Source organism: Mesoplodon bidens (genome assembly GCF_964165515.1).
Source record: "Mesoplodon bidens genome assembly, chromosome: X".
NCBI classification, from domain to species: Eukaryota; Metazoa; Chordata; class Mammalia; order Artiodactyla; family Ziphiidae; genus Mesoplodon; species Mesoplodon bidens.
Genome location: NC_138163.1, coordinates 55054923 through 55075302, shown reverse-complemented (window position 1 = coordinate 55075302; position 20380 = coordinate 55054923). Strand labels below are relative to the sequence as shown.

The window sequence follows — 20380 nt, the reverse complement described above, 5'->3', positions numbered from 1 at the left end:
TTAACAAACTGAAGGAGAAAAACCATATGATCATCTCAATAGATGCAGGAAAAGCTTTCAACAAAATTCAACACCCACTTATGACAAAAACCCTCCAGAAAGTGGCATAGAGGGAACTTACCTGAACATAATAAAGGCTATATATGACAAACCCACAGCCAACATCATTCTCAGTGGTGAAAAACTGGAACCATTTCCTCCAAGATGAGGAACAAGACAAGGTTGTCCACTCTCACCACTATTATTCAACACAGTTTTGGAAGTTTTAGCCACAGGAATCAGAGAAGAAAAAGAACAAAAAGAAATCCAAATCAGAAAAGAAGAAGAAAAGCTGTCACTGTTTGCAGATGACATGATACTATACATAGAGAATCCTAAAGATGCTACCAGAAAACTACTAGAGCTAATCAATGAATTTGGTAAAGTAGCAGGATACAAAATTAATGCACAGAAATCTCTTGCATTCCTATACACTAATGATAAATAATCTGAAAGAGAAATTAAGGAAACACTCCCATTTACCACTGCAACAAAAAGAATAAAATGCCTTGGAATAAACCTACCTAAGGAGACAAAAGATCTGTATGCAGAAAATTATTAAGACACGGATGAAAGAAATTAAAGATGACACAAACAGATGGGGTGATATACCATGTTCTTGGACTGGAAGAATCAACATTGAGAAAATGAGTATACTACCCAAACTAATCTACAGATTCAATGCAATCCCTAAAAAACTACCAATGGCATTTTTCACAGAACTAGAACGACAGTTTTCACAATCTGTATAGGAACACAAAAGACCCCGAATAGCCAAAGCAATCTTGAGAAAGAAAAACAGAGCTGGAGGAATCAAGCTCCTTGACTTCAGACTATACTACAAAACTACAGTAATCAAGACAGTATGGTACTGGCACAAACGCCGAAATATAGATCAATGGAACAGGATAGAAAGCCCAGAGATAAACCCATGCACATATGGTCTCCTTATCTTTGATAAAGGAGGCAGGAATATACAATGGAGAAAAGACAGCCTCTTCAATAAGTGGTGCTGGGAAAACTGGACAGCTGCAAGTAAAAGAATGAAATTAGAACACTCCCTAACACCATACATAAAACTAAACTCAAAATCAATTAAAGACCGGGCTTCCCTGGTGGCATGGTGGTTGAGAGTCCGCCTGCCGATGCAGGGGACACAGGTTTGTGCCCCAGTCCGGGAAGATCCCACATGCTGCGGAGCGGCTGGGCCCGTGAGCCGTGGCCGCTGAGCCTGCACGTCCGGAGCCTGTGCTCCGCAATGGGAGAGGCCACAACAGTGAGAGGTCCACGTATCGCAAAAAAAAAAAAAAAAAAACAACAATTAAAGACCTAAATGTAAGGCCAGACACTCTAAATATCTTGGACGAAAACATAGGCAGAACACTCTATGACATAAATCACAGTAAGATCCTTTTTGATCCACCTCCTAGAGAAAAACAAAAATAAACAAATGGAACCTAATGAAACTTAAAAGCTTTTGCACAGTAAAGGAAACCATAAATAAGATGAAAAGACAACCCTCAGAATGGGAGAAAATATTAGCAAATGAACCAACTGACAAAGGATTAATCACCAAAATTTACAAGCAGCTCATGCAACTCAATATCAAAAAAACAAATAAGCCAATCCAAAAATGGGCAGAAAACCTATATAGATATTTCTCCAAAGAAGATATACAGATTGCCAACATACCACATGAAAGAATGCTCAACATCACTAATCATTAGAGAAATGCAAATCAAAACTACAATGAGATATCACCTCACACCCGTCAGAATGGCCATCATCAAACAATCTACAAACAATAAATGCTGGAGAGGGTGTGGAGAAAAGGGAACTCTCTTGCACTGCTGGTAGGAATGTAAATTGATACAGCCACTATGGAGAACAGTATGGAGGTTCCTTAAAAAACTAAAAATTGGGGCTTCCCTGGTGGCACAGTAGTTGAGAGTCCGCCTGCCGATGCAGGGGACACAGGTTCGTGGCCCAGTCCAGGAGGATCCCACATGCCGCTGAGCGGCTGGGCCTGTGAGCCATGGCCGCTGGGCCTGCGCATCCAGAGCCTGTGCTCTGCAACAGGGGAGGCCACAGCAGTGAGAGGCCCGCATACCACAAAAAAAAAAAAAAAACTAAAAATTGAAGTACCATATGATCCAGCAATCCCACTACTTGACATATACCCCGAGAAAACCATAATTCAAAAAGAGTCATGTATCACAATGTTCATTGCAATTCTATTTACAATAGCCAGGACATGGAAGCAACATAATTGTCCACTGACAGATGAATGGATAAAGAAAATGTGGCACATATGTACAATGGAATATTACTCAGCCATAAAAAGAAACGAAGTTGAGTTATTTGTAGTGAGGTGGATGGACCTAGAGTCTGTCATACAGAGTGAAGTAAGTCAGAAAGAGAAAAATAAATACCATATGCCAACACATATATAGGGAATCTAAAAAAAAAAATGGTTCTGAAGAACCTAGGGGCAGGACAGGAATAAAGACGCAGATGTGGAGAATGGACTTGAGGACACGGGGAGTGGGAAGGGTAAGCTGTGACAAAGTGAGAGAGTGGCATGGACATATATACACTACCAAATGTAAAACCAATAACTCGTGGGAAGCAGCTGTATAGCACAGGGAGATCAGCTCCATGCTTTGTGACCACCTAGAGCGGTGGGATAGGGAGGGTGGGAGGGAGACGCAAGAGGGAGGAGATATCGGGATATATGTATATGTATAGCTGATTCACTTTGTTATAAAGCAGAAACTAACACACCATTGTAAAGCAATTATACTCCAATAAAGATGTTAAAAAAAATCCTCCCTACAAACAAAAGTCCAGAACCAGATGGCTTCACAATTGAATTCTAGCAAACACACAGAGAAAAACTTATACTGATCCTTCTCAAACTCTTCCAAAAGATTGAAGAGGAGGGATCACTCCCAAAGACATTCTGTGAAGCCACCATCACCCTGATACCAAAACCAGACAGAGATACCATGAAAAAAAGAAAATTATAGGCCAATACCTTTGATGAATATAGATGCAAAACTTCTCAACAAAATATTAGCAAACCGAATCCACCTACACATTAAAAAAGATCATATGCCATGACCAGTGGGATTCATCCCAAGTTCACAAGGATGGTTCAACATACGCAAAACAATCAATGTAATACACCACATAAACAAAAGAAAAGTCAAAAACCACATGATCCTCTCAGTAGATGCAGAAAAAGTCAAAATTCAACATCCATTGATGATAAAAACTCTTACCAAAATGGGTATAGAGGGAACATATCTTAACATAATAAAAGCCATTTATGACAAGCCCACAGGCATTGTAATACTCAGTGGTGAAAAGCTGAAAGCCTTCATGCTCAACTCTGGAACAAGACAAGTATGCCCACTCTCACCTCCTCTATTCAACATAGTATTGGAAGTCCTAGCCACAGACAAGGAAAAGGAATAAAAGGTATCCATATTGGAAAGGAAGAGGAAAAATTGTCACTATATGCAGATGACATGATACTATACATAGAAAACCCTAAGGACTCCACACAAAAACTATTAGATCTAATAAATGAGTTCAGCAAAGTAGCAGAATACAAGATTGACACCCAGAATCGATTGCATCTTTACACTGACAATGAAATATCAGAAAGAGAATGTAAAAAAATATATATACCTTCTAGAATTGCACCAAAAAAAAAATACCTACGAATAAACCTGACCAAGGAGATGAAAGACTTATATGCTGAGAACTATAAAACATTAATAAAGGAAATTAAAGAAGATTCAAAAAAACAGAAAGACACCCCATGCTCTTGGATTGGGAGATTTAATATTCTTGAAGTGGCAATACTACGCAAAGCAATCTACAGATTTAATGCGATTCCTATCAAATTACCCATGACATTTTTCACAGAACTAGAACAAATAATCCAAAAATTTACATGGAACCATAAAAGACCCAGAACTGCCAAAGTAATTCTGAGGGAAAAAAAAAAAACACCTGTCTGCAGGTGGCATAACTCTCGCAGACTTCAGAAAATACTACAAAGCTACAGTAATCAAAACAGTGTGGTATTGGTACAAAAAGAGACATATGGATCAATGGAACAGAATAGACAGCCAAGAAATAAACCTACACACCTACAGTCAATCTCTGACAAAGGAGGCAAGAATCTAAAATAGTAAAAAGACAGTCTCTTTAGCAAGTAGTGCTGGGAAAGTTGGACAGCTGCATATAAATCAATGAAGTTAGAACACATCTTCACACCATGCACAAAAATAAACTCAAAATGGCTTAAAGACTTAAATATAAGACATGACACCATAAAACTAGAAGAGAACCTAAGCAAAACATTCTCAGAAATAAACTGTAGTAATATTTTCTTAGGTCAGTCTCCCAAGCCAATAGACATAAAACCAAAAATAAACAAATGGGACCTAATCAAACTTACAAGCTTTTGCACAGCAAATGAAACCATAAACAAAACAAAAAGACAACCTACAGAATGGGAGAAAATATTTGCAAATGATGCAACCAGCAAGGGCTTAATCTCCAAAATATACAAACAGCTCATACAAGTCAACAACAAAAAAACAAACCACCCAATTGAAAAATGGGCAGAGGACTTTAAGAGACATTTCTCCAAAGAAGACATGCAGATGGCCAACAGGCACATGAAAAGATGCTCAACATCACTAATTAGAGAAATGCAAATCAAAACTATAATGAGGTACCACCTCACACTGGCCATCATCAAAAAGTCTACAAGTAACAAATGCTGGAGAGGGTGTGGAGAAAAGGGAATCCTCCTACACTGTTGGTGGGAATGTAAATTGGTGCAGCCACTATGCAAAACAGTATGGAGGTTCCTCAGAAAACTACAAGTGGAGTTACCATATGATCTAGCAATCCCACTCCTGGGCATATACCCGGACAAAACTATAATTCAAAATGATACACGCAACCCTGTGTTCAAAGCAGCACTATTCACAGTAACCAAGACATAGAAACAACCTAAATGTCCATCGACAGATGAATGGATAAAGAAGATATGGTACACACATACAATGGAATACTACTCAGCCATAAAAAAGAATGAAATAATGCCATTTGCAGCAACATAGATGCAACTAGAGATTATCTTACTAAGTGAAGTCGGAAAGAGAAAGACAAATACCATATGATATCACTTATAATGTGGAATCTAAACTATGGTACAAATGAACCTAGCTACAAAACAGAAATAGACTCACAGACATACAGAAGACTTGTGGTTGCCAAGGGGGATAGGAGGAGGAAGAGTGATGGACAGGGAGTTTGGGGTTAATAGATGCAAACTATTACTTTTAGAATGGATAACAACAAGGTCCTACTGTATAGCACAGCGAACTATATCCAATCTCCTGGGATAATTCATAATGGAAAAAATATTTGTAAAGAATGTATATATGTGCATAACTGAGTCACTTTGCTGTACAGCAGAAATTAGCACAAGATTGTAAATTGACTATACTTCAATAAAAAATTTAAATTAAAAAAACTGGTATAGTCAGTCTTTGTAATTTGAGCCATTCTAGTGGGTACACAGTAGCATCGTATAATGATTTTAATTTGCATTTCCCTAATGACTAATGATGCTGAGCATCTTTTCATGTGTTTATTTGACATCTGTGTATTGTCTTCGGTAAAATGTTCAAATCTTTTGCCCATTTTCCATAATCTGTATTCTTGAGTTTTTTAAATTCTGTCTCATTTTTTTCACTTAACATGTATACAGTACGATCCTTTTGTAAAAAGAAATGAACACTTGAAATATCCAAGCCATATTTGTACATTTAGACAGTCTGGTAGTCCATATATCAAAATTATTAATGACTGGTAACAAGAACTGTCTGGGGCAGAGGAAGTGAGGTTACTGGGGACTCATTTGATATATTTCTATACTGCTTTTCATCAATCATATAAAACATGGTAAAATCATTTCTCTTTGGCCAAGAGAAAGTTAGGGGAAAAAACACAAATAAAAAGTCAAAAATTCACCAGCAGCAGCCAAATGAGGAAAGGAATAAAGCCTCAAGTCATAAAGTTGAAAAAGTCATGGCTAAGAAAACGAAGAAAGATCTAGCTCAGCAAAACTTCCAATGCGGAGATATACAGATTAAGTGAGCAGGCAGTCCTGGGGTAAGACAAGGAAAACAAAAATCCTCAAGATTTGCAGCCCCAGGTATCACTGGGAGACCCCAACAGAGGCAGACAAGCCTGCTGGGGGATGTCATCTCTCAGGGTCACTGGTATGAACTAGAGGATGCATCCAGAGCTGGACTGAGTGAGCCCAGATATTTAAGAGAATTTCAGGAAACTGAAACCCAGGATCCCCAAGTTGTCTTTTGCCTCTCCCCTCGGGTTACAGAAAAGAAGTATATAGAAAGCAATTTCTTTTTTCCCAAGTATTGTATTTTATTTTATTTTTTATTGAAGTATAGTTGATTTACAATGTTTCAGGTGTACAGCAAAGTGATTCAGTTATATGCATATATATATATATACACACACACATATATATATATATATATATATATATATATCTTTTTCAGATTTTTTTCCATTATGGGTTATTACAAGATATTGAATATAGTTCCCTGTGCTATACAGTAGATCCTTGTTGTTTATCTGTTTTATATATAGTAGTGTATATCTGCTAATCCCAAATTCCCAGTTTATCCCTCCCTACCCCTTTCCCCTTTGGTAACCATAAATGTGTTTTCTATGTCTGTGAGTCGATTTCTGTTTTGTAAATAAGTTTATTTGTATCATATTCTAGATTCCACATATAAGTGATATTATATGGTATTTGTCTCTGTCTGACTTACTTCACTTAGTATGATAATCTCTAAGTCCATCCATGTTGCTCCAAATGGCATTCTTTCTTTCTTTTTATGGCTGAGTAGTATTCCATTGTATATATGTACCACGTCTTCTTTGTCCATTCATCTGTTGATGGACACTTAAATTGCTTCCATGTCTTGGCTATTGTGAATAGTGCTGTTATGAACCTTGGGGTGCATGTATCTTTTCAAATTAGAGTTTTTGTCTTTTCCATATATATGCCCAGGAGTGGGATTGTTGGATCATATGGCAACTCCAGCTTTAGTTTCTTAAGGAACCTCCATACTATTTTGCATAGTAGCTGCACCAATTTACATTCCCACCAACAGTGTAGGAGGGTTCTCTTTGATCCACACCCTCTCCAGCATTTATCATTTATAGACTTTGTGATGATGGCCATTCTGACCAGTGTGAGGTGGTACCGTATTATCATTTTGATTTGTTTTTTTCTAGTAATTAGCAATGTTGAGCATCTTTTCATGTGCCTGTTGGCCATCTGTATGTCTTCTTTGGAGAAATGTCTATTAAAAGTCTTCTGCCCATTTTTTGTTTGGGTTGTTTGGTTTTTTGATATTGAGCTGTATGAGCTGTTTGTTTAGTTTGGAAATTAATCCCTTGTCAGTCACATCATTTGCAAATATTTTCTCCCATTTCGTAGGTTGTCTTTTCATTTTGTTTATGATTTCCTTTGCTGTGCAAAAGCTTTCAAGTTTAAGTAGGTCCCATCTGTTTATTTTTGCTTTTGTTTCCATTACTCTAGGAGACAGGTCCAAAAAAAATATTGCTGTGATTTATATCACAGAGTGTCCTGCCTACGTTTTCCTCTAGGAGTTTTATAGTATCCGGTCTTATAGTTAGGTCTTTAATCCACTTTGAGTTTATTTTTGTATATGGTGTTAGAGAATGTTCTAATTTCACTCTTTTACATGTAACTGTCCAGTTTTCCCCACACCACTGACTGAAGAGACTGTCTTTTCTCCATTGTATATTCTTGCCTCTTTTGTCATAGATTAATTGATCATAAGTGTGTGGGTTTATTTCTGGGCTTTCTATCCTGTTCCATTGATCTATGTGTCTGTTTTTGTGCTGGTACCATACTATTTTGATTACTGTAGCTGTGTAGTATAGTCTGAAGTCAGGGCACTTGATTCCTCCAGCTCCATTCTTCTTTCTCAAGATTGTTTTGGCTACTCAGGGTCTTTTGTGTTTCCATACACATTTTAAAATTTCTTGTTCCAGTTCTATGAAAAATACCATTGGTAATTTGATAGGGACTGCATTGAATCTGTAGATTGCCTTGGGTAGTATGGTCATTTTAACAATATTGATTCTTCCAGTTGAAGAACAGAGTACGTTTGTGTTGTCTTTAATTTCTTTCATCAGCGTCTTATAGTTTTTGGAGTACAGGTCTTTTGTAGAAAGTAACTTCTATCCTTAAACTAAAGTATAATTGAGTGTGGAGAAGAGATAAATTGTGTCAAGTTGAGATGAAAAGCCTGTCAAGAAGAATTCACACACTATATCAGAGCAAACAAAAAATACAGAGAGAACCTCCCATGTTAAACATGAGTAGAATGAAAAGAAGTGGTCCAGAAGATACATAAATATGACATGGGGTGGGGAGAAATAGAAAGAACTTGCATGATGAACAAAGAACTCATTGTGCAGAAGAATATAACCATAGGAAAATAAGTAGCTTTTTTGTGAATGCTTTAGACTTACACAGGAACTTAATAAGAATATAGATTTGATAAGGCACAAGAGCTCAATACAAGATGATGAAACAACAAAATTAGAGAAAAAGGAAAACTGAGAGCAAAGAATAAATTAAAACCTAAACAAGATCATTCATTCAAATCAGTAAATTAGATACAGCAAAAAGGAAGGGGGGAGGGAAGAAGGGAGGAAATGGAAAACAGAAAATGGCTGAAAATCAAAGTAATAGCACAGAAGAAAGGGTTGGGTTATTATGATTAATTGCTTTCACCTTTCTCTTTTTCTTTTGCATTTGACAGTAAAAGGACAGAAATGGAAGATGAAGAAATCCAATGTCCCTGAAGTGGAGAACTTAACTAGTGAAATAGAAAGAGTTCACAGGATACAATGCAGAAAAATTTTCCATCAATGAAGAAAGAATTCATCAAGGGTACACTGTGTATTAGGGAAAAATGAAACAGGATGATCACCAGTGAGATCTATCCTTGTTAAGTTACTAAACTTCAAGAAAAATAAAAGGAAATTTTCAGGCATATTCAGACACACGCACGCACACACACACCACACACACACACACACACAGTGTGTGTTACCTACAAGGGAGAAAAACGAAAGGCTAGCTGGCCTAAGACTTCTTCAGTTACATTCAGTGGCAGAAGACAATGGAGTAATGTCTACAATATTCTAAGGGAAAGAAAGTGTAACCCAAGAATATAATATCCAGCCAAGACATCATTCAAATTCATAAAGGGACTAGGCAGACATTCTTAACATGAAAGAGTGAAATGAATATAGCACCCACAACCTCTTCTTCAAGGAACTTCTCAATGATAAAATCCTGACAATCAAGAAATAAGTCAAAGTAAAGGATTCAGAAATATAGATGAACCATGGGCCAAAGCCTGGTTGTAAGCATAAGATCCTTTTAAATATGAACTAAAACTAAACAAACAGATTAAACAAGCAGATGGTTTATGACTGCATAACAGAATGTAAATACTGTAAGCCCTGACAAAGTAAAAATAACTTGATTAATAAAAAGTGGGAGTAGGGGAAAGTGTTAGGAGGAAGTGTAAGGAAGCTAATCTCCTCCTCCTTCTTCATAGTAGAGTCCACTGATAATGCTTAATACTGAAAAAGGTAGATTTACAAAATGACTAAATGATCATTTGAGCCAGAAACTCCACTCCTAGGTATCTTTCTAAGAGAAATGAAAACATATGTCCACACAAAAACTCAGTACAAATGTTCATAATAGCATTAGTCCAAAAAGTGGAAACAATCCAAATGTCCATCAACAGATGAATGGATAAACAAATGGGGGTATATACATATAATGGAATATTGTTTGGCAATAAAAAGAAATGAAGCACTGATACATGCTTCAACATGGATGAACCCTGAAAACATTATGTTAAGTGAGACAATACAGTCACGAAGGACCACATACTGTATGATTCTATTTAAATAAAATGTCCAAAATAGGCAAATACATAGAAATTAAAAGTAGATCAGTGACTGTTTAGGGATGGGAAAGATATGGAGGTTGGGGAGTCACTGATAGCTAGAGGGTACAGGGTTTCTTTTTAAGGTGACAAAAAGTTCTAAAATCAATTGAGGTGATGGTTGCACCATTCTGTGTATATACTAAAAACCATTGCATTGTACACTATTAACAGGTGAATTATATGGTGTATGCATTATAGCTTGATAAGGCTGTTACCAAAAAGACTACCAAAAAATGACTAACTGCTCCATGGTTTTCATATTTTTTCTTAAGCTTAAATGGATATTAATGACTAATATCTTTTATGGTAAAGAAACATTCTTCTGAAGATTAGCAATTTCTGTATTTTATTTCAGTGTTTTATTCTGTCAAATTCAAGTAAAATTAAACAAAGCTTTTAATTTAATATATTATGACCCAATATTATAAAGGTTTTTCAGTCTATCCATTCACCCATCCCTCTATCTACATATATGCACAAAAGTTATCTGAAATAATTTTCACATAATATGAATACTGGGGTAGTAAGAATTTGGGTGATTTGTTGATTTCTTTATTGTTTCCTATACTGGTTAAATGTTTAATAATGAGTATGTGTTATCTGTATTTGTCTTCAAATTGTTCTTATAAAGCACAAAGTAAATATACCAAAATGTTAATGTTTATATGTGGGTTGCAGGATTAGGAAGTTTTTTTTTTCTTCCTTCTTTATTCTTTTCTGTACTTTCCAAATTTGCCTACAATGAGAATCTATTATTTTACAAATAGAAGTAAAAAAAAATTAAAGAATTAAAGGAATGTGTAGCAGTTCTTTAAATGATTGCTTGGCTCTTACCTGGGTTCCTTCTGTTGCTCCTGAATTATCTTTCTTCCTGGCCAGATATTGCCCATCTGTGACTGATGAAGGAGGGACTGTCCCACTGTCTCTCTTTTATTCACTTCAAGACAAACAAAAGCATGGCAGAGGGGTGGTGATGAGGGGGGGAAAGGAAACACAGCACGCTTGCAGAAAGGATGGCAACACAATCTTCATGTTCCCTACAAACAGGCTGAGCTCATGGAGTGAAGACACCACCAATAAGAATACACTAAGATTCCACAGCAGAGTGTCTATCACCCACAGCAGAGGGTCTATCACCCACAGCAGAGGGTCAAGCACCTCAAGGAACCATTTCCCGACAGGTCCGGTACCTGCAGGTTTGTGGCGCAGGGACATCCTGATTATCTCACTGCCAGTGCGGTAAGCAAAGCGATTCACTTTCTGGTCATAAAACCAGTCTCCAGTTGCCTTCTTCAGCTCTCTGCAAAGGAATAAAAGAAAATGACATATGGATTAAAAAAATGGCCCTTGACATTCAACCAACCAAGGATGAGGGGAGAAATTCTAACCACAACTGGGGCCCCATTTCTTCTCTCTACTCAGCCATAAGTTAACACTCACATTTCCTTGGCGCACACCTTGCATCTCCAAGTACCACTGCTTTCCTGGATACGGCAGTCCCGACACACCAGGTGATTACAACCCCGACAAGTGTTGGTCTTGGGAGTCAAACGGCCCAAGCTCTCCTGGCACCGGGCACAGGTTCGATCACTGTAGTGTTGGCTGCCCCTTTTGGCCCCTTTCCTTTTTATCTCCAGTAACTCATTCTTCAATCGCCTGCCAAGACCCAAAAGAGAAACACAAGTGATTTGAAATCTGCATAGGCTGGATGGAGAGGGGTTGAGGGGTAGAGACAGTAAGACTATTTGGTTCTGTGGAAGCAACAACCTCAGAACCCAACCTGACCCACTGAGGAGTTGTAAACCTCATACACAAGTTCCTCCGAAAGTCAGATGAGAAGTATAAGGAAAAGTCCAGGTATCATTGGTTAAAGGCCTGGGAGCCCATGATTTTTCTGGGACTCTTACCTAATCCTTTTCTCGTCTGCTTTTCGGAGCTCCTCATCTCGTTGTAGAACACTGAGGATCAAATCCCTTTCCACCTCAGACAGAAAAGAGAGGTCAAGTATCTCCGACATGACTTATTCTAGTTTTTCCTTCTACTCTTCTTTCTTCAAAGCTACCAGTCCAGGAGAGCTACCCCAGAGTTGCCTGAAATAAGATAAGAACTAATTTCACACAGGTAATTTACTCCAGAAGAGGCCCACAGCCCTAGAGCCTTTCGGTGGGCTACCTCCTCCTTGAGCCAGGCTAGAGATAACATAGAATTATGTGACCAATTTACCATTCCTACTCCCATGTGAATCCTACCCTGAAAATGAAGAGGCTTTGATTTTTCAAGAAGAAATACTTATTCATGACTCTGCCAAAGGGTTGGGTCTTTCAACATAAGTCTGGAAAGAGCACAGAACAGCTGAGTCAAATTCCCCCTCCACCAAAGTGTATCCTCAATCATCCAATTTTCAATTTTTTTAATGTTCTCAAGTAACAAGTCTATTAAGCCAAATAATCAGACAGCTGGTCTCTGTAGTGGAGAAAACCACACAGGGACCTCTGCCAGTTGAAACCCATTTCCCCTTTCCTGACCAGCATCCATGTTCCCAGGATGCAGTCAGCTTTCTGCTACACTTCAAAACTGCTGTCACCTATTCTATCTCCCAAAGTCCTTACTGCTAACACTACCTCAAGAATATCTTCACCTATTTCATGCACATTTGTTGAGAACCCAATCACAGGTATTGGGCAAAGTGCTGGGGATACAGAGATGAGTAAGGCACAGTTCTTGTCTTTATGAAGGTCACAGAGTAGTAGGGGGAGACAGATACACACACAGTACAGTGTACTAAGTGCTATTAAAGGGATAATAAATTGTTATGGGAACTTACAGAAGGGAGTACCTAGTTCTGTCTTGCCTAGAGAGGGAAGAGAGAGAACTATACATGTGGAAGGTTTTACAGAGCAGGTGGATTTTACCTTATAGAACAGAGTATATTATATGTTTGTTGGTTGGGGAGAATGGTAGGAAATACAGGTTGGAACCAGATTATGTAGCTCTCGAATACTCTTAAAAATTAAGAAATTTAAAACTGATGACATAGACAACAGAAATCCATGGAGCATCTTTGTTGTTGCTTTGTTTTTGATATTGGGAAATGACATACTCAAATTTGTTTTACAAAGATTGCTCCAGCTATAGTATGGAAGACTGATTCAAAAGACAAATTGAAGTACAGTTAGTAACACATTGTAAAATATGCATACTCGTTAGGCAAGCAATACCACATCTAAGAACCTACCTAATAGAAATATTCACATAAATGTGTATGCAAGGTATAAGTACAAGAAAGTTACTGCAATATTATTTGTAAGAGCAAAAACAAGTTCTTTAACAGAGAAATCATTAAACAAAACAATACTTCCAAATGATGGCATACTATGTATCCATTTTAAAAATGTGGTAGATCTGTATGAAAATATGTTCCTGAGTGGGAAAAAAAGTAATTTCAGGACTGCACTTGAATGATCTCTTTGGTAAAGTATTTATCTATACATTTGTATATGCAAAGAAAAAGGTCTAGAACAAAACCCATTATTATTGGTTTCTCTTGGGAAGCAGAACTGCAAGGGGGCAACTTTTACTTTTTACTTTACACAGTTCTGATTTTTTTTTACAAACATGTCTTACTTTTAAATTTCAAAAAAGAAAACAATTCAAAGGAGACAGGGGGATTATTATAATAATCCAGACAAAAAGACAACCTAGGTTTACTTAACTATGCTTCTAACCAATTAGGCAAAGTCACTGTATTTCTGTCATCCTCTGGTTTCTCATCTACGAAATGACCTACCTTGTCAAGAAAATTAAATAATGTGTGTTAAAGGTCCCATCACAATGTTTGGAACACACGTTTGGAGTACACGTACTCGCTGAATCTGCTGCAGGGCAGGCCTAAACCAGAACAGGAAGACAAAAGAACACAGAATAGGTTTGAGAAGTAGAACTGACAGAATGGAGTGACTGACTGAGTGGAGAGGATGAAGAAGGTGAAGGCAAAGATGCCTACTGTGGGGCTTCCCTGGTGGTAGAGTGGTTGGGAGTCCGCCTGACGATGCAGGGGGCGCGGGTTCGTATCCTGGTCCGGGGGGATCCCCTGTGCCGTGGAGTGGCTGGGCCCGTGAGCCGTGGCCGCTGGGCCTGCGCGTCCGGAGCCTGTGCCCTGCAGCGGGAGAGGCCGCGGTGGTGAGAGGCCCGTGTACCACAAAAAAAAGAGAAAAAGATGCCTACTGTGTATGTCAAGGTTAAACAACTGACTAGTAACAGTCCTGACAGTGATAAGGGCTGTAAGAGAAGAAACAGGTGTGGAAATAAGGCAAGAAGTTTCATTTCAGTCATATTGAGTTTGTGCTGCATACTGGATATCCAGCTAATTAGGTTCTGGAAGTAATTGGAAGCATAAAACTATACCTCAGGAAGAGAGACTGCATCTGAAAATACAGATTTAGTTGTCATGAGAGTCAAATAGCCCAGGATGGACAGAGCATGAGAAAGGAAATGAGGATCATACTTACCTTCTCTGCTCTCCCTTGAAACTACACAACAAGCACTTTCACTTTTTTAAACTAATTACCGACAACACAATAGAGAGTATAAACAACACAGCAAAGCGACACAGGTTCCAGAAATCTCAATATTTTCTTGACTTCACTATTTCTTGGTCTTTATTGAACTATAAGATGCTAAGCCTCTTTCATAGGCCCTTTCTTAGGTAGTCTTGAGGAAATATTCTTAATTCTTATCCCCGAGGAGAATATATACTCTCCATGAGAACAAGGGCTTTTTCAATATTCTTCTATGCATCTGGCCCAGCACCTAACACTGTATTTGGCACACTGTGTTGCACATGCCACCACTACTGTTGATCATCGTCACTGTCATCATCACCCCAACAGTTCCCTTTATTGAGAATTTATTACATGCCAGGCAACAATTACTTTACATATATTAACTAATTTAATCCTCACAACAACCCCAAGAATGAGTACTATTATTATCCACATTTTATAGACGAGGACTCAGGAGAGGTTAGGTTAACTTGCCCAAGAATAAACAGAAAGTAATTGCAGTTGCTGGGATTCAAGCCCAGGCAATCAGATTCTAGAGCTAATGCTCTACTGGCTCTGTCCAGGCAGGATCACAGCCAAAGCAATTATAAAATATTGAACAGAGCAATCAAAAGCATTGTGGAAATGAATTCCCATATGTGTGATTATGGCTGAAGAACTGGCAAAAAATCAGCGGCTCCTAGATAAAATAGGTATCACCAATTGCCTGTCAGTTAAAGACCAAGAATGGCACAGGCATACTGGAAATAAGAGCAAAACCAGATTTATTAGAATATTGATGTTTGTGGAGAGGCAGCAGAGTTCTGTGATGAGACAAGCACATTGGCACAACAATGAGACCAAGTAATAGTAAAAGCCAAGGGAGTAACAGCGTCATTGAGGAAACAAAGACAGCACCATAACAAAATGGAACTGCTAATACTGTACATATTCTCTTTATTTTTCACTCATGGACTTGACCAACCATAATTGCCCCCCTCTGAAATCTTAAATTCAAGAAGCCCTACTTTTCAATTACAGCTTACTCCCACTACACCTGTTCTTCAACCTCATCAAGACCACAGTCTCTTAAGCCCACCCTCCATTTTCTCTTGGTCTACTTGCCTCCTGTTGATCTATCTTCCTTCCCTACCCATCCTGGACTCCAGATGGCTCAACATTTGAACCACTCTCACCAATATCTTCCATATTCATGCACCTTCATCTCTCTGCAGCAACTGTCCATCAAAATTCCAAACCTGTACCAATGCTATAGTAGTCTGCCTTGTCTGCTCCTACACCCAGGTCCTACATAATTCCTGGTCTACAATCTCAGCTGGACCCTCACTGTCACCCATAAGTCTTTTTACATGCCTTTAGTTCAGTTCCCTTACATAGTCCTTTCAGGTTCTATTTTAAGCCTTCATTCATCTCACACCCCCACTTCCCTTTCCCCTAGTTCCCATCAGACATCCTTGTTTCACCCTTGTAAAAAAAAAAAAAAAGTTTTTAGAATCCATCAGCCATGACCTCCATCAGCTCCCTGCCTCCCCTCCCCTATCACTTGCCAATGCGACTCCTTTTAGAAAAGCCACATCCCACCCCCAACCCCACTTTAGACCATAGGTTGCTATTTCCAATGTTAACCCTGTTACTAGCCAGCTCACTTGAGATGCGATCTTGCAGAGTCAGTAGTGGGGAAAATAAAACAGAATAAGAAAAAAATTTTAAAGGCAAGGAGAAAAAGCATAGAAAAACTGAAACAAATAGAAAGCAAAACATAAGATGGTAAAAACAAGCTCCAATATATAAACAAACAAAAAAATATAGGAGTAAAACTCATCCTTTAAAATACAGAGGTTTGGGGCTTCCCTGGTGGCGCAGTGGTTGAGAGTCCGCCTGCCGATGCAGGGGACACGGGTTCGTGCCCCGGTCTGGGAAGATCCCACATGCCGCGGAGCGGCTGGGCCCGTGAGCCATGGCCGCTGGGCCTGCGCGTCCGGAGCCTGTGCTCTGCAACGGGAGAGGCCACAACAGTGAGAAGCCCGCATACCGCAAAAAATAAAAATAAAAATAAAATAAAATACAGAGGTTAACAGACTATACAAAATTTAAAAATCCAGGTATGTGCCATTTCACGAGGGACACATCTAAAACATAAAGATCAGGAAGGACTGAAAGTAAAAAAGATGGAAAAAATATACCAGATAAATGTAAACCTAAATAAAGTTGAGGTAATTATATTAATATCTAAAATATAAAACTTCAAAATAATAAAAGCATTATAAAAGATAAGACCACTACATAGAGTAAAAAAACCTAGTATGTTTTATTAATAGGCACTAATAAAACACCTGCAAATATATAAAAGAAGATTATGTACAACTAGAGAGAGAAATTGAAAAATGGACCATCAAAATGGGAGATTATATAAAATAAGCTACAAGGATACAACACAGGGAATATAGCTAATATTTTACAATAACTATAAATGTAACCTTTAATAATTGTGAATCATTATAGTGTATACCTGTAACTTACATAATTTTGTACATTAACTATACTTCAATTAAAAAAGGAAAAAAATGATGTAATCTATGTAAATTATCTAGCACTATACCGATAATTGTAGTCAACAAATAAAATAGTCTAGAATTTGTTAAAAGAAAAGGTGGGGAGATTAACATACTTCTTTCAATTATTAATAGTACAAGCAGATAAAATATTACTAAATATATAGACAAGTTGAACAAAATAAGCTTGATTTAATGGCCATATGTAGAATTCTATATCCGATTGGAAATCATATTCTTTTCAAGCACATATGGAACATTTACCAACCCCCCACCACCAAATGACCATGTACTAGGTTATAGTGCAAGTCTCAGTAAATTTCAAAGAAACCATTCTCATACAGACCATGGTCTCTGACCTCAAGGAAATTAAATATGAGATCAATAACAAAGGATAATTTTTAATCCTGATACTTTGGGAGATTTAAAGATAGTTCTTAATAACTCATATGCCAAAGAAGAAATCATAACTTCATAATTGTAATACATCTATCATTAACATCTTAAAGAAGAAACCTGCTGCCTGCCTCACCACCATCACCACCATGCCCATACCATACGGTAGAATGTTTTCTAGAAATTCAGAAAGGAAAACATGCGATAGAAACACTGCTTTTATATGCAATGAGTTAAGTGATATATTTTTATGGTAAATGGCACATCACGTTTTGAAAAATGTAGCTCAGAAAAATAATAGGGGCACAAATAAGAAAACCAGACAGATTTGTGGTTAGAAAACCTGTCACTTTTCATATTCTCCCAATTGACGGATACAGCACTAGGATTTAATGGCAAAACCAAAGCCCAAGAAAACTTGTTAAGGTCCTTCACTGAAATTCAGTCAGAGGTATATAGTCAAAAGGGTAAGGATTATCTACTGAGAAGACCACAGCTCAGATAACATGAATGTCCGAACCCAAGCTCTGATGGACAATTTGTTCCATGTTAGTCGTGGGGTGTCAAGACTCAAATGAAATGTCTTAATATAGCATCCTTGTGGGGCCTCATGCCCACAAGAAGATATTTTAGAAAAGATGGTTTGTTGAGTTAGAAAATCACATATATTTATTGCTCAGGATAATATTTTAATGCAAATACTTACAAAGGCAAAAGGGAACTGAAAAATCTACCATCAGAATGGGAGGTTAATATACCTCTGTCTACTGATAGCACAAGCAGATAAACACTTAGTATATATACAGACAACTTGAACAACACAATAATCTTGATATAATTGTAGAACATACGAACATATGTAGAATTATTTATCCAAATGGATATATCCATTTTATACCCTAATCTTGTAGATTAAGAGATAATAATAATTAATAAATGAACATTAACACCAACACTAACACAGCTAGTTTTCAAGAAGGGGTGAGGGGAGCTCTCTCAAATTATCTTAAATTCTGAAGACCAGTTCAACAGAGCAGCAATATTTATTAGTTATATGACCTTGGGTAAGGGCCTAAAATATAAAAAAGATTATAAAAAGATATAGAAGTCCTTGTAAGAACAGTACTTGACTTTAAAATCATTGTGGTGTCCCCAAAATGGAAACTGGTGTGAATTAGAAAAACATCAAATAATGTCCCTGCACTGGGCAGCAAATAAAACATATTTTTCCATGTTTAATTTGCTGGGCACACTGGTATCCTTCCCTCTCCCAAACATGCAATGCACATATAAATGTGAAGATGGTAATACTTAGGCTCAAACTAGAAACTTCCACCAGATGTGGCCTTCTTGAAGGGAGGCACTGTATCTGGACTTCATACCCCCAAGAGCTTACTTGGCATAGTGTCTGATACACAATATGAGTTCAGTAAACGCTTACTGAATGTCTTCACCCAGAAATCTATTTGTATTTATATGTTTAAACTTAAACTCACAGAAACTGAAGAGTGGTACTAGAGCTGAGAGCAAAGTGTTTTTATTTTCCTGAGGCAGACTGGTGTCATGGTTAAAAGCATGGCCTCTGGACTCAGACTGCCTGAAGTTGAATCCCAGCTTCATCAATTACTAGCTGAGTGACCTTGGGCAAGTGACTAAACCTCTCAGTGCTTCAATTTCCTTATTTGTAAAAGGAAGATAATAACTATACTTACCATCTTGGGCTTGTTATAAAGATTCAATGAGTTTTTAAAATATGTAGTGTTTAAAGTAATGTAAACACAGAGAGTGAACTCCAAATTTTAGCTATTTTTATTTTTGTCAGTTTTTATATGTGCATTTGTGTTTTAAGATGTGACTGGGTCTTACAAAGTGATGTTTATTTTCTATTAAAGAATACAGATGAAGTGTGAAGTAAACTGCATCTAGACACCATTTAAAGTTTCAGGCATTTTTTTTTTTTTTTTTTTTTTTTTTTTGTGGTACGCGGGCCTCTCACTGTTGTGGCCTCTCCCGTTGCGGAGCACAGGCTCCGGGCGCGCAGGCCCAGCGGCCATGGCTCACGGGCCCAGCCGCTCCGTGGCATGTGGGATCTTCCCGGACCGGGGCACGAACCCGTGTCCCCTGCATCGGCAGGTGGACTCCCAACCACTGCGCCACCAGGGAAGCCCCCAGGCATTTTTTTTAAGTGAGAAACTATGCTGACAACTTTAGAGGTGACAGTGAATTCCAGAAAAATTGACCCATGCTCAAGGGCAAAAAGGCTGTATTGGTATTAAATTATTCCTCTAAACCCACAAGTAATAATTATGTGCTGGTTTTGTACATAAATTCTATTCCATTATCGGTCATGTCCCACTTAAGTGATATGACAAAAGCATTTTGCTGTTTGGACCAAGGGCAATGGACAATTTTGGTAAAATTTATACCTCACTGAAAATGAAAAAGTAAACCAGTGTCTTTCAAAGGATATTAGTTAAACCAAGAAACCCTGAATCAAACTGCTATTATTAAGCAAATGATAGTATGTTTTACACAGAAACTGATGAGTGATATGAAAAGATCTGCATCACTGCATGTCAGATTCTGTATACTTTTGAACAGATATTTAGAACTGATCTACCTATATCAAGAAACATGATGGTATGTACATTTTTGAAAAATCAGAATTGAAATTGGGCTACAAATTATAATTGGTCAT

At 37.8% G+C, this 20380-nt stretch overlaps 1 protein-coding gene across 1 annotated transcript in view; it reads right to left on the bottom strand.

Moving 5' to 3' along the window:
• The window catches only part of SYTL4 (synaptotagmin like 4), a 69851-nt gene that overhangs the window by 29358 nt on the left and 20113 nt on the right, over nt 1-20380 (bottom strand). Inside the window, exons 2-5 of the mRNA XM_081223201.1 lie at nt 12080-12262; nt 11613-11828; nt 11363-11472; nt 11007-11109 (exon numbers count right to left, since the gene is read on the bottom strand). Of these exons, the coding sequence (XP_081079327.1) occupies nt 11007-11109; nt 11363-11472; nt 11613-11828; nt 12080-12189 (539 nt within the window). The 5' untranslated portion in view covers nt 12190-12262. The remainder of the gene's footprint in view (nt 1-11006; nt 11110-11362; nt 11473-11612; nt 11829-12079; nt 12263-20380) is intronic.